Source organism: Chiloscyllium punctatum, chromosome 3 (genome assembly GCF_047496795.1).
Source record: "Chiloscyllium punctatum isolate Juve2018m chromosome 3, sChiPun1.3, whole genome shotgun sequence".
Taxonomy (NCBI): Eukaryota; Metazoa; Chordata; class Chondrichthyes; order Orectolobiformes; family Hemiscylliidae; genus Chiloscyllium; species Chiloscyllium punctatum.
In genome coordinates this window covers 96708352-96723048 of record NC_092741.1, presented here as the reverse complement: position 1 = coordinate 96723048, position 14697 = coordinate 96708352, and the positions used below count along the sequence as shown (strand labels likewise).

Below are 14697 nucleotides of genomic sequence, written 5' to 3'. Positions count from 1 at the left end.
ACACCCATCATAATTTTATAAACCTCTAAGGTCACTCCTCAACCTCAGACACTCCAGAGAAAATAGCCCCAACCTATTCAGCCCCTTCCAATAGCTCAAACCTTCCAACCCTACAACATCCTTATAAATATTGTCTGCACCCTTTCAAGTCCAACAATATCTTTCCTATGGCAAGAGACCAGAATTGAACTCAGTATTCCAAGAGTGGCCTGACCAAAGTCCTGTACAGCGACAAAGAAAAACAACCATTTTGCATTGAGTTAATAAATCAGAAGCATTTATACAAATGAAAAAGTGGTGGCTCCAACATGAAGCCCTTGGAGTAAATGCAAAAACCCCCACTAAAAATATAGCTTGTCTAATAAGTATTAATTGCTCTCTGTACTTCATCTGGTTTATCATCAACACTTTCTAGTTCAATTGATATATATTCACAAGGGAATATTGTCCAATATCTTTGGAAAATCTAGCCACATCGTGCTTGGTGGGGGAGGTGGTTTCTTTCCTCTTAGTCCAAGTGGGACGTCAATTACTGAAATATTGTGAAGTTTTGTCAGGCATTATCTTCTCTTCCAAATCCACAAGTGTGCTGGTTTCTTAAGTAGGAGCACAGAGTTGTAAAACTAGCTTCAATTAGCATTCATAAAATGATACAGCACAGGTGGGGTAATTTTGACAAAGTTATCCAAATAATCTCACTCATCTGCAATTTCTGCATATTTTCCCATAACTATTTCTTCAAAACCCTTTTGAAAGTGAATGGAAAATATTCTTCCAGCATCCTTTCAGCTAGTGCATTCAAGATCATAACCTGCCACATTTTCTCTCACCTGTCACTACTGCTTTTACAAATTATTTAAAATCTGTATCATCTGAAACTATTTGCCCTATTTACTCGACCATAGAACGTCATGTCTATGCCAATTTTCTACGACAGCAACTCACACTCTCACTACGGCCAGGAAAACTTTTAAAATTCCAACTGGTTTGTTACTTACTCAACACAGTTCATGATTTAGAATATCTCTATTATTGCCCTCTTAGCTTTCCCCGTTTTAAAAGGAACATCTCAAGTTCTCAAATCACTACATGGTAGTGAAGTTTGTCATCCCTGGTAACATCCTATTCAATCATCTCCATACCCTAAAGGTTTAACATCCTCCCTTAAATCTAGTAGCAAGAATCAAGAGTAATTCTCCACTTGAGGCTGCAGATAGTGTTTTTTGTACACTATCAATACAGTCCAGGATTGTATATGGCTTTTGAATAGCCTTTTCAACTTATCCAAACATCGTCAAAGTCTTGTGTAGGTATATACAAAGGTCCCTCTGTTCATGCACCCTCTTTAAAATTGCAATGTTTAATTTATATTTTCTTTTCAATCCTCCTATCAAAACTAAGTGACATCTGTATTATATTTCATGTCATGCCTGCCTATTTTATAAGTTACGATATTCTTGAAACCTCCTATCATGTGCAGTATCTACAAACTAATATCATATCATTCAAATACAGGTAAAGAGTACCACTGACAATATCCTGAATAACATATCTTGCATGTCTGCAACCAATTACAAGTTCCCACCAAGCCACAAATTCTCCTCACTTAGAACTATATTGTTGTTCCTTCACTATTGCTGGGTAAAATTCCTGTAACTCTGTCTAACAGCCTTTTGAGTATACCCACACCCCCCAACAGCCTGCAGTGATGGCTCACCAGTACCTTCTCATGGATAACAAATCAATACCAACTTACCCATATCTCAATGATTTTTTTTTAAATGCTCAATGGTGTGTTAAAATAACACTGGATACAAAGTGCTGTCTGCAAAGGGACCAAAAAATGGAAACTAGGGGCTTGCAGCAACTCATCAACACCACAATTTATCTCAATCATAAAATGGTTATAGCACATCACCCTCTTGTTGTGCAGAGTTTTCTGGGAGAGCAGCTCATCTAATTCAACTCCCCGTGTCTTATATAATTATCTTTTGAAAACTTCAATTTAATTTATCTCCACCACATACACACGCTGTGAATTCCAGATCATAACTATTCACTTCTTTAAAAAAGGTTTTGTTTCACAGCACTTACTTTATTTTTAAACCAAACCTCAAGATTTCAATCTTTCTGCCAATGGGGACACATTTTTCTTTATTTACTCTATCCAGATCCATCACAAATTTGAAAACCACTATAAAATACCCTCTATCTTTTCTTCTCCAATGGGAGTAGACAGATTCTCCAATCTATCAACTCTAAGTTCCAAGTCCTTGCAACTGCTCTTTTCCACGTTGCTCTAATACCTTCAGATGACACCTAATTCAGTGCCAAAAGTTGGAGATAATAGTATAGTTAGGGCCGAATGTATGTTTTATAAAAGGTTCATTATTTCTTAATTTTTGTATTGTTTTACTATAAAGCCCACAACCCACATGCTTCATTAACTATTTTCTCAACCTGACATTTTACCTGCAAGATCTGTGCATACCTACCCCTAGATCTTTCTGTTCCTATGATCTTATACAACTATACACTTTAGACTATACTACCTCTCATTTTAGCAGGGTGAATGAATCACTTCAAATTTCCCTCAAATTTAATCCATTATTTATCTGCCCACCATCCAATGTAGTTCTCAAGTTATCAAATGCCTTGTGCAAGCCCATATCCACAATCTTTGTCCATTAGTAGAAACATGGTGTGTAAATGTTCAATCATATTCTAGTGACGAGTAATGGCATAACTTTTTATGATTTCCCCTACCCTACCCCTCTATCTTTTATTATAAAACGGTGTTAGGTAATTCTACAACTGTTATTAAACACTGTTTAAATAGCAGCACTAATCTAGTGTGGGCACTTACCTCAACTCTCCACAGAAGTGCTTGGAATGGGAGATTCTAAAGCAAAAGGACAAATAATCAAAATAGACTATATGTTTTCGATCATGAGAGTCCAATCATTCTTGGCTGCCCTTGAATGCATTGCAAGGACACCGGCCACAAGGAAAGCAGTGGCAGGGTGCTGGCAACAACTGAAGTTGGAGAGGGGTGGAGGGTGACTGCATTTAGGGATGGTTCTAAGGAGGATATTGGCTTCATCGGAGGTGGAGGGAGAATAATAGCAACGGAGATGAGGATCGTGTGGGAGATACAGGCTGCAATGGGAAATGGTGAAGTGGAGTTAGAATCATAGAATCCCGATAGTGCAGAAAGAGGCAATTCAGCACATCAGTTTGCACCAACTCTCCAAAGCCCCGCCGCCCACCCCCGACAATTTACCATGGCCAATCCACCTAACCTGCACATCTTTGGAGTTTTTGGGTAAGGAGGGCCAGGGGTAAGCGAATACTAGTCTCAATGGGAAACGGTGAGGCGGTGGGGGTCTGCTCGCTGCACTGGGAGTTGGAAAGGTTGATGGTGGTGGGATGCTCGGTGAAGATTCTGTTTGCTCGCTCTGAGCGATGGTGGCATTGGGAATCAGTAGTGCGGAGACACTGGCTGTCCTGGCGGGCGGGGAAGCGAGAATAACTGTTTACTGGAAGATAGTGGGGAGAGGGAACCGGCTGTACTGGAAAGCAGTGGGTGGTGCGAGGGAGGGGAGGAGGAGTAGAGAAGTTGCTGGCCATACTGGGGCATGTTGGTTGGGGGGGGGGGGGGGGAAGAGACAGAATGTAGTGGCCGCATTGAGTGCGCGGGAGATAGGAGGGGGCGGTCTGTAGTTGATACTGGCCCCAAGGTGGGGGTGGGTTAGGCTGCTCGTGTGAGGATTGAAGAGTGGATATGTAACGCACCACGCGCTCTCAAATGTTTTCAGCCGCCGTGCAGCGAACAACCCGCCACGTCTTCTTTCCCCTTCTACCTCAAGCCTACAATGTGTTACCTAACAAGAAAAGTACAAACTGGATTAAGGGAGCCAGGAAGATAGTGCTAAAATATATCAAATTGAAAATGTGGACCTGTGGCACAAAAGCTGCCCCGAACATTCTACTCACTTTTGTTTTAGTGAGCAAGTCTCCTATAACCAGACACTTAGCTACTACCATGAGGCATTGGCCTCGTAACTGTCTCAGTGATCTGTTTCTCTCCTCCGGTCACTGACAGCTCCTCGCGCGCACAGCCGACACTTCCGGCCTACTGACATTCGCGCAGTCGCAGTTCGAGGCGCACGCTGAGAAGATGTAGTCCGTGGTTCCTATCTCCGGAGAATGGGAACTACAATTCCCAGCGGCGCCGAGGTGGATTGACAACAGAGTTCCAGGACCGGCCAAGCGCGACCCGTTGCTCGCCCCTCGCCGGCGCTGATTGGCTTCGCGGTTGCTTCGGCGCTGTGCCATCGTTCAGTGGATGGTTGTCACGTCAGTCAAATCATGCGCGAGCTCATCAAGACGGGTGCGCGGAAATCTGATACAAACGGGAGTATGATAGCTTTTTGCTCGTCTCTGCGAGCTCTGGTGTAGCATGTTGGTGTGGTGCGTTGGCGGTATTGCAACATAAACTGAATGCCAACCATCCACCCCACGCTGTGTTTATAATCCAGATATTCCCTCAGCACATACTGAATTTCGAGGCTATTCAATTAATGCTACTTAAATAGTTTAACAATATATATTTTTTAAAAATGTACCCACGCCTTGATCAGGACTCCTTGTGAGTTGGGGGAAAGTCTACGAAATACGTAAATAAAGATATATCCAACTTCTAATTTTATTTAAGTTTCTTTTCAAGCTACATTAAACGGGATGGTCTAGCAGTCGCGTTAGGCAGTCATCACTCGTCACTGTAGAATTTGAAAGACATTTTACATATGCTCTCTTTGGTCTCGCTAATCACTAAATATAATGTTGCGGATTATTATTATTGAATTTAGTATATAGTTATCTGGATAGAAGCCAAGGCCCTATTTTATTAGTCAATCTGTGTAATGAGTGTATCTAATATAGCGTTTTGACGTTGCGTTACATGTCATATATCATGTCCCTTTGATGACTACTTCTGAAAAGCACGTCGTTTGAAGTTGGTTTAACAAGAGCGATGCCAGTGCCAGATTACTGACTGGCTAAATAATTGCTTCCTCACTCAAATTCAAGTAGCCTTTGTACATTTGAAAGTTATCGTTGGGTTTACCGCTAATTTACAGCAATCAGTTAACAGGCTGAGATTCGATTCGTTCCAAGCCCAGTGCGCTCTTCGTCCTTTCATTCATGTTTCCTAAATAATTTTAATAAAATTAACCCACAGTGATACTGCCGCGCAGGCTGCGTGTCGCATTTAGAAGCGATTTACAGTGTTGCGCAAATATTTGAACACATAATCGAAATGAACCCAGTGGCAGGACTTAAGACCTAAGCAAAGCCACAACAGAAACTGGAAGTCGGCTGCCTCCTAACACTTTTTGAGGAAATAAGCTGTGAAGAAACCATCTGAGGGCTTTGATAGGCTCGAATCATAACAAGTAGGCGTTTGCACTTTTTACGATTGGATATGTAAATTATTTTCATAGAGCTTTTTTTAAGAAAAGGCTTACTCTTGCGGAGGGGGGGGGGGTATGCTTTATAACTTTCATTCATTCAAGGATATGTTTTAGTGTGCAATCTACAGCCGTTCGCTGAAAATTATTTCCCCATCAGCGAGGATCAAAGTATACATTTATGTATATATTTGGGACAAGAATCAGATTTGGAAAATACCAGCGTGATCGTCTCGGCCTCTTGTTTTACAAGGGAACACTATTTTAAATTCGTGTATGACTCCTACAGCCACCACGTGCTCTTTGATGTCTCATCATCGCTCACTTTTTTCATGACCACAAACTTGCTTTATAATCCCAACCTCCGTGAAACCACCAGTTGGAAACTGTGGCTTTCCCCCCCTCTTGATCGCCTTGACCACAAGTTGGATTCGAATTTTTTGTCCCCAAAGACATACATTTGGAATATATTAATAGTTGCAGGAAGAATAACTGGCCTTCCTGAAAAAAGAAACTTCTTTATTTAAAAGGAGAGAGAGGACGAAAAAAATAAAGAAAGTGGACTGGATTGAGTGACAATAACTGGCATTAATTGGACAGATTGACTGTTTGTGGCTACTGTAAGCCCCTAATCAAAGTGTTGTGATGCGTATTCCCGTAGATCCCACTACGAGCCGGCGCTTTACTCCACCGTCCACCACATTACCAGCATCGGGAAAGATGAGCGATGTGAGCGGGATGGTCCCTCACCAGGAGCCCGGGCCCGGAGTGGGAACAGCCGGGGCAGCAGCTGCGGCGGCGCTTGGCAGGTCTCTGATCCGACCCCATGAGAACCGAACCATGGTGGATATCATTGCCGATCATCCGGCAGAGCTGGTCCGGACTGACAGCCCTAACTTCCTCTGTTCTGTCTTACCGTCCCACTGGAGGTGTAATAAAACACTGCCCGTGGCATTCAAGGTAAAAAAAAAGCCGTTTTCTTTTCAGAGTTCGTCCAAAGTTGGAACAAAGTACTGGAAACAAAACCGAGCGGTAAAAACTTTGCAAAGGTGAAGGTTTGGATTTTCGACGCATTGAAGTGAATGTAAATGTATTATTGCCACTTTTAGTGCGTATTTGTGGTCATAAAATCACTTTTTTGAGAATTTGTAGCATTTTAGTTATAACTTTCTAAAGCTGCGCTTTTAAACAGAGTTGACAAAACGGTGAATGTTACATATGGCACACAGAACTTACTAATCGTGCAGACAGACCCATGTCAGAGGACATTATGTGGATCAATTCTCGAATATTTAGCGTTTAGTAATTGTTACATAAATACATCCAACAGAAAACAAAGTAACTTAAGTAATAGTAACTTAATGGTAACACATGGTCATTCCAGCTGCTTTACAAAGAGCAGAATGTACGTTTCAAACTAATTCCCGAAAAGCCTAAATAGGGCTTTACTGTAATGATGAACAGTCACGGATATTGGGAATGGTACAACTGAGACAGTTGTTTACACATTTTCCTGCAAACCACACCGACTGTTTTTTACGTCTACACAATAGAATATATCCCAGGTTTAAGTCAACATCATATTATTTTTAATTTTAAACGTATGAGGGGAGTTGGAACAAAACTACCATCAGCAAAACTATCTTTAAGGGAGGTCTTCAGCAAATGTTTAAATGTGCTATTTAAGTAAAGTGCCAGGTTTTGGAGAGAGACAGGTTGTTCGCTTTTGGAAGTCGGCTAGCCCACGTATTGATGCTGTATTGATGTTCCCCTGTGACAGGTGGTAGCCTTGGGGGATGTTCCTGACGGCACTGTGGTCACCGTTATGGCCGGCAATGATGAGAATTATTCGGCTGAACTCCGCAATGCCTCGGCAGTAATGAAAAACCAAGTGGCTCGTTTCAATGATTTGCGTTTCGTGGGCCGAAGTGGAAGGGGTACAGTAATTTACCTGGTTTAAATGCATGAATACTTTACCCGCTTTACACATTATACATAATGATGTGTGTGTGCTTGCGTGTGGTCGAAGTGGTATTTCCTAGGCACGGGAACGTGACGCCATCCTGCATTTATGCTGGTCTAAAAATTATTGTTCACAAGAGTTAATTTTATCCGGGTTTAAAGAATGAGTGTGGGGTCTATGTATCTGCCTGGCAGTCCATCTATCTCTACTGTTTCTTTTTTGTTGACTTCTTTTCCACCTGTTTATCGCGTCAACTTCTCGGAATTTTGGAAACTCGCTCTCCTGCTTTCCTGTTTCTCTCCCTTTCCCGTAGTCGACGGTTAATTTGACTGTAGTCTTGTCTTTAAACAAGGAAACAGTGTTTAGGCAGATGAGTTGAAAAATCTGGAGAAAATTGCAAAAACATTTTTTCCAGATGCCCATTGCTGAAAAGTATCTGCGTTCTGAGGTTCAATGTCTTTGTATACATCACCCTCGTCTGAAATTCAGAAATTAGCGAATTGACAGTTTTTATTCCACATTATTCCTTACTGGATCAGCTTTCATTTTTCGCTTGAAACAGACATATAGTTAACAGCCGGAAGGATTTCTCTTACACACCAACAATTTTCTAAAATTAATCCTTATCAAAAGGGAGAAAAAAAGGGGGTTTCTAAAACTCACATTGGGTGCCAAGTCTCTTGTGTTCTGTAAAAAGAAACGTACTAACCAAAGGACTTTAAGTCAATGCATTATGTAAACACATAAACCGAATGTACCTGAACAGCTTGTTTAAAAAGTTCAAAGAAATCACAAAGGAGTGGTGTACCCAGTTTTACTGTTTTGCTTTTCTCTTGGCTCCCTTCCCAAAAAGTTTTTTTTTCCCTTTTTCAAAAAAAGGCTAACTGCTTGCAGGCTTTTCACGCATGGGAGATGAAGAAAGCTTCTTTTGATGAAGTGTAATTATGTCCAAACAGACTTGACCCTTTTTTCTTATGATCTTCGTGGAACAAACCCTTGGTTTGCTTTGAAGCAGACGGCTTGTTTCCAGCTCCGAGTACGCCAAAGGCAGGAAGAGCTACAAAAGAGGTTTTAAGTCGAGACTTGTCTAGTGAGATTCAATTCAAGAGGGGAGAGAGGAAGAGATAAGATCGTTAATTGATGCCCATTTCTTCTGAACATTCATTGAGCCACCACCAACAGACCCAGTCAATGTAACACAGAGAAACAAACATTCAAATTACTTAGTCACTTAAAACCAGAGTTACCTATTAACTGATCCTAGACAGCAGACTGACATAGGCAGCTGAACTGGTACAAATAGAATAAAAAAGATCCAATACAAAAATGCGTCTGTGGACAATAGACAGTGGACAGTAATTTGCAGATATTTGTAAACTGAAAATTTTACTCAAGTTAATGGCTCAAAGATGTTTCAACAACATAAATAAAAAAGGTTAAACAGAAAGGCTAAACAAGTTGAAGTTTGCACTTATACAATGATGGGCCTTTAAACAAATGTGGATATGAGCATCCATCAAGTGACTGTGAAACAGCCTGTTCTGATTCATTCATTGGTTTATGCAAAGTTCTGTATTGATGCAAAGCGATGACTGTTTTATTGACTCATTTTACAACGCCCACCTCTTCCTGTCTTGAAGCATTACTGCACTAACTGCTATTGGAAATGACTAACAATTGCATATCTAACTTATTACATGTGTGCATTTGAAAGGTACAGGACGTTTGTTCATACAATCTATTCCATTTTCTGATATACCCCCAGCATTTCACAAATTGTGCAGCCACTCCAAGGTATTAAATGACAGACTTCTTGAACTATTTAGATGGTTAACAGATATTCAGTTAACTCTAAAAAAGTAAGGCAGTCACGCAGAAAAATGCAGTCTTCAGATAAATGTTCCCATTTTTTCAGTTCACTGCAGAGCCAATGATCAATATAAAAAAGAAGAAAGTCTTGTAATTTATATATCTTTCATGTTCCTGCATGTCCCAAAATGTTTTACAGCCACTTTTGAGCTATTGACACTTTATCATGTAGGAATTACGGATGTAATATCCATTCTTGCCTCATTGCATTATGTTCTTGGATTAAAGAATTTGCAGTTGGATACTGGTCCATCACTGGATGTTCCAAAGTGTTTTTTTAAAAAAAACTATATAATTGCTTTTGACCTTAACCTTTGCTCTTAGCAAAGTCTCACAAACAATAAATGAATGAATAACCATGCAATCTGTTTTGTATTGGTTATCTAGATTGAAAAATATAATCTGACCTATGACTGCCCTCCCCCCAACATTGGAGCCCTGTCAGTATGTTTGGGCTAATAATCCAGGTTAATGACATGAACTGAAATCCCACTACTGTAGCTAGTTGAATTTAAATTGCTTAATATGGGGTTTTTAAAAATACAGCTCATTGTCATAATAATGACCAGAAAATTATCTTATTATCACAACATAAACCATCTGATTCACTAACCTCCTTAAGGGAAGGAAATCTGCCATCCTGACCAACATGTGATTCCAGATTTATGCATTGCAGTTGACTTTTATCTGCCATGTGAAATGCTCGGGAATACAGTCAATTGTACAAACCACCATAGAAAAGTTAACAGGAATAAAATAGGATGGACCATCCAGTCTCAATCTAGGATCTAGAAAGAGCAATAGCACACTATGCAACATACTTCTTAATAATATCAGGGACTAGTGCTAAAATTGAGCAAGTTGCCTTACAGTACAGTCAAGCAGTAGCCCCACATAGTCTTACTCACAGCAGTATGTCTCACAGCCCATATTCCAAACATTTCCATCTCTATTTCTAAATATGTGCTGCTCTTGCTAATCCACCTATTTCCAATGTGTCTGTCCGTGACATTATTGGTAGGAACGGTCACTGCACAGCTCCTGTGTGGAGAAAATCCCATCTTCAAACTGAGGAAATTGTCCATCATGCTTTGAATTGAACTGAATTGAATTGAATTTATTGTCACGTATACCGAGGCACAGTGAAAAACTTTGTCTTGCGAGCAATACAGGCAGATCACAACATTAAGTAGCACAGATAAGTAAATAATAGGTAACGAGCAGCAAAAACAAAAAGACAGGTACAGGTGAATGTTAAGAGTTTGTGAGTCCATTCAGTATTCTAACAACAGTAGGGTAGAAACTGCTTCGAAATTGGCTGATGCATGTGTTCAGACTTCTGTACCTTCTCCCTGATGGTAGACATTGTAGAAAAACATTGCCAGGGTGGGATGGATCTTTGAGAATGCTGGCACCCTTTCCTCGACAGCAGGCCTGGTAGATGGATTCTGCAGATGGGAAGTTGGTCTTTCTGATTGTCCGGGCCGAGTTAACCACTTTCTGTAACCATCTCCAATCTTGAATGGTACAGTTACCATACCAGGTAGTGATACATCCAGACAGAATGTTCTCGATGGTGCACCAATAAAAGTTGGCAATGGTATTCGCCATCATGCCAAATATCTTCAGCTGCCTGAGGGAAAAGAGTCATTGTTGGGTCTTTGTAACCAGTGCGTCCACATAAAGAGTCCAAGAAAGCTTGTTGTGAATGATCACTCCCAGGAACTTTGCACTCCCCACTCATTTCACCTCTGTGTTGTTAATGTGTAGGGGGACGAGTAACATCCCGCCGAAACTCAATAATGAGCTCCTTGGTTTTGCTGGCATTGAGAGCTAGGTCGTTCTCAGTGCACCACTTTTCCAGATCTTCTACCTCTTGACTGTAGTTTGTTGTGTCGCCATCCATTCAACCGACTATGGCGGTGTCATCAGTGAACTTGTAAATAGCATTAGTCTGGTATTTGGTAATGCAGTCATGAGTATACAGTGAGTACATTAGGGGGCTGAGTACGCACTCCTGGGACACTAAGAACTGAATGAGATAGGTTCAGAAGAGATGCAGCAGCTCAAACTGGGTATTCATTATGTGTTATGAGCAACATAATTATACTCAATTACAAACTTTAACCTAATTACCTATATATTGCTAACTCTACTTTTACCATTAAGCCATGCCTCTTTGGGTTTGCCAGAGGCCTTCTTGTTAGGGATGGGGCAGGGGGAGTTGGATGTAATCCCTCACTTTCAGGCACAGTGTCACATTGAAAGACCAACAATGGACATGGGCTTGGCCACTAGCAGTTTGTCTTGCCCTTACCTCCAAACTGCTTTCCCCTCCTTCTGCAATCCCTGCTCCCGCAAACCCCATCCTGCCCTCAATCACCTTTGGCCTATGGTTCTTTGGCAATGTGTGACCTGAATGTATTACCACAGCTGTCACTGCTCCTCAGGTATCAGTGCTTGCAGTAGAAAATTACCAGTCTTCGATTCGCTGTCAATTTTCAGCGTATGGGACTACAGCTTTCGTGATCCTGAATCCAGGGAAGGCTCCTTCAGTGATGACCATGGCCATCCCACACCAGTTCTCTGGACCGCGGATGACACCTCAGACAAGTTGATAAAACCCTGCCCATTGTTCTTGGTGCTACAATTTCTATACTCTGACTAATGCATCTAGACTCTTCCATGAATACTGTCTCTTTCTGAAATTGAATGCTTACAGCCTCATATTCAACTGTGGGTCAGCCAACAATACTTTTACTTCCAGTGCAGGACACTGTAGGTCTCAGTCTGTGAGCGGGACTTTAAGCACAAAAACCTAGATAGTACAATACTATGAAAGGTGCTGCCATTCACATGAAATGTCAAACCAAAGCCTTGTCTGACGTTTATGGTGGCTGTAAAAGACATATATGTCCATTGTCACATAGTTCTTAGTGGGAGTGCACTGTGCACATTAAAAAAAAAATGACTACGCTTTACTTAGTAGGCTGTAAATACCTTGGGACACTATGAATGATGATTGATGCTGTTTAAATTCAAGTCTTTGCTTCTTCTACATTCTAGTCATCCCTAATCTGAATTTTGAAGTATTTATCCTATCCATTAAATAAACCATTACTTCCACTGCTGTAACATCACTGGCCTCTGGCCATGCCTCAGCACATTTTATTCTTGAAACACCTCACCTATGACTTCACTGTCACCAGACTCAACAGTTCAAAGCCTCTCCAGTTCAGCTTTACAATTTCCGTCTTTAGTAACAATTTTCTGCATATTTTATTATATTTTATGACTTTTTATCTCAAAACAGTCGCCCGTCCAATGGAAATTTGCATTTGTGCTCCTTGTTTAATAGGGTAAGACATCACATAGGTCTTCACAGTAATTTAAGGCCAGAATCTGCAAAATCCCTAACTTTAAAATTCTCATCCTTATGTTGAAATCCTTTATTCTCCTTATCTCAACTAATGTCTGTAAATTGCTCCTATACACACCTCCTCAGATTCCTGTGTTCATTACGTATTTCTGTAACTTTATCCTTCCAGTGGCAAATCTTAGCTGGTTATCACCTACACTCCCAAGTATGGGGTCAGTACCTTTATTTTTTATCAAACAAAATAAAGCATTTTTGTTTTTCATGAAGATGATGCACTCTGAAATGAAAAATCAGACTATATTATCATGGTCTGTTTACAAAGCAACACTAGCTGCACTCCAAAATGTAATTAACTGGTTTTGAAGCACATTGAGACCTCCTGAATATATGTTAGGGTTGTTCAATGTGTATAACGTCTTTAGATACAAGTGTGAAATGACCTTTCACTCTTTTTTTTGCTAAAATCAGTCGACAGACAAAAATAAACCTTGTCAAGAGACGCATTTTTCCATTTCCTGTTTGTGGTGATATCCTAAATGCATGCATGAACAATAGCTAAAATATTGTTGCACATATCTCATATATTTCTTTTTTATAATAATTTCTTTTTGAGGATACTTAATGTTCTATTGAAGAACACTTACGATCTTGTTAGTTTGTTAACTTACTTTCAGGGCATTTCCCAACCACTGCAACTATGTGGCCAGCCTCGTACAACAGTACTACAATGTCACACTTTAAGCTACTTGCTATAAGGCATAAGGCCATCAAATCCAATAGGAATGTGAGGTCTAATTCATTAGCAGGAAAGCATGTAGCCTATTTCTAATACTACCCTGCAAAGCAAACAAGTGGCGAGAAACTCAGTAGTGTGATGGAGAGAACCAATTCTTTTTCTTGCTTGCTACAAATTGTTCCAACACACATGGCTTACTCCAGCCACAAAAAAATTATGTTTGGCTTTTGAAACATTTACACTGACATTGAGGCTTCTGATTTGAATGTAGTTTTGTTATATCTTCACAACTGTCATTGACGTTACATAGATACAAAGCTGACTTCAGATACCAAAAAGTTGATCTTAAATTATGGGATAGAGCACCGTTTTTATTTTGTAGAAAGTGTCAAATGAATCTAAGGGGACTTACATAAGGAGAGTAAATAATACATGTAATTTTTACATGGATAAAATAGTGTGTTTCTGAACAGGATTAGGAAGGGGTATTGAAAGAATCTCCTACATAAAATGGGCCTTTTTGGATATTTGAATTACATAACAACTTTAATGAATCAAACACAATCAATGATGAAACAATCACTTGATTCAGAAGGAACAGTAATATTTGAGACCATGAGAATATGATGTCGCTTTTCAGCCACATGGGCTTAATCACAGACTTCTTAATGTATAAAATAGTGAGCTAAGGTATTCTCAAACAACAGAAATGTTTCTTTGGTATATAGTAATTTGCCGGAAATGACATATTGTAGAATTATTTTATTATTATTAAATAAGACTAAGGGAAACAGTTTCCCAGTAGATAGATATACCGAAAATGGAAATACTTCCATCAATATAGGATTAATGCTTTCATCTCTTTCCATCAGAAATGTATTTTCCATGAGCACAAATGCAAACTCTTCGCATAGGTAATGTCTTAAAAACCGTCCTACACATTTCCAAGTGCACAAAGTTTTGTTTTCAGTGATATGATATGTGATTACATTATCAGATCTCATATTAATGAAGAAGTACAGATTATAGATATAAAAGACTTTTTGGCAAAAGTTCATGCCACAGGAGACTGAGTGGTTTTCACTAACATTACTGTTTATTAAATAATTGTTGGTCACAACCCCTATTTTGTATGATAACATTTTCTGCAAATAACAAGTAAGCACACACTTACCAACATTAATACAAAGATCTTGGTGATAAAGGGCTGGATGTTTCCACTCCCCTGTCAGTTATTATGGTGGCTAAGAGGTATGGTAAGACCAAGTGGCTGGCCTTC

The 14697-nt window shown here is 40.0% G+C and overlaps 2 protein-coding genes across 6 annotated transcripts in view; one reads left to right on the top strand and one right to left on the bottom strand.

The window, feature by feature from the left end:
• The window catches only part of supt3h (SPT3 homolog, SAGA and STAGA complex component), a 425992-nt gene extending 421835 nt beyond the window's left edge, over positions 1-4157 (bottom strand). The window contains exons 1-3 of one of the 5 annotated variants that reach the window (XM_072557082.1): positions 3997-4149; positions 3796-3884; positions 2867-2902 (exon numbers count right to left, since the gene is read on the bottom strand). Coding sequence is in view for 4 of the 5 variants with exons in the window: in XM_072557090.1 (XP_072413191.1) it covers positions 2867-2902; positions 3997-4047 (87 nt within the window). In the remaining variant the exon portion in view is untranslated. Of the gene's footprint in view, positions 1-2866; positions 2903-3795; positions 3885-3996 lie in introns of all 5 variants that reach the window. The other 4 variants (XM_072557090.1, XM_072557098.1, XM_072557063.1 and 1 more) reach the window with 4 other exon arrangements.
• Positions 1-14697, top strand: part of LOC140463289 (runt-related transcription factor 2-like) — a 155010-nt gene that overhangs the window by 56213 nt on the left and 84100 nt on the right. The window contains exons 4-5 of the mRNA XM_072557051.1: positions 6133-6431; positions 7252-7408. Coding sequence (XP_072413152.1) covers positions 6133-6431; positions 7252-7408 — 456 coding nt within the window. The remainder of the gene's footprint in view (positions 1-6132; positions 6432-7251; positions 7409-14697) is intronic.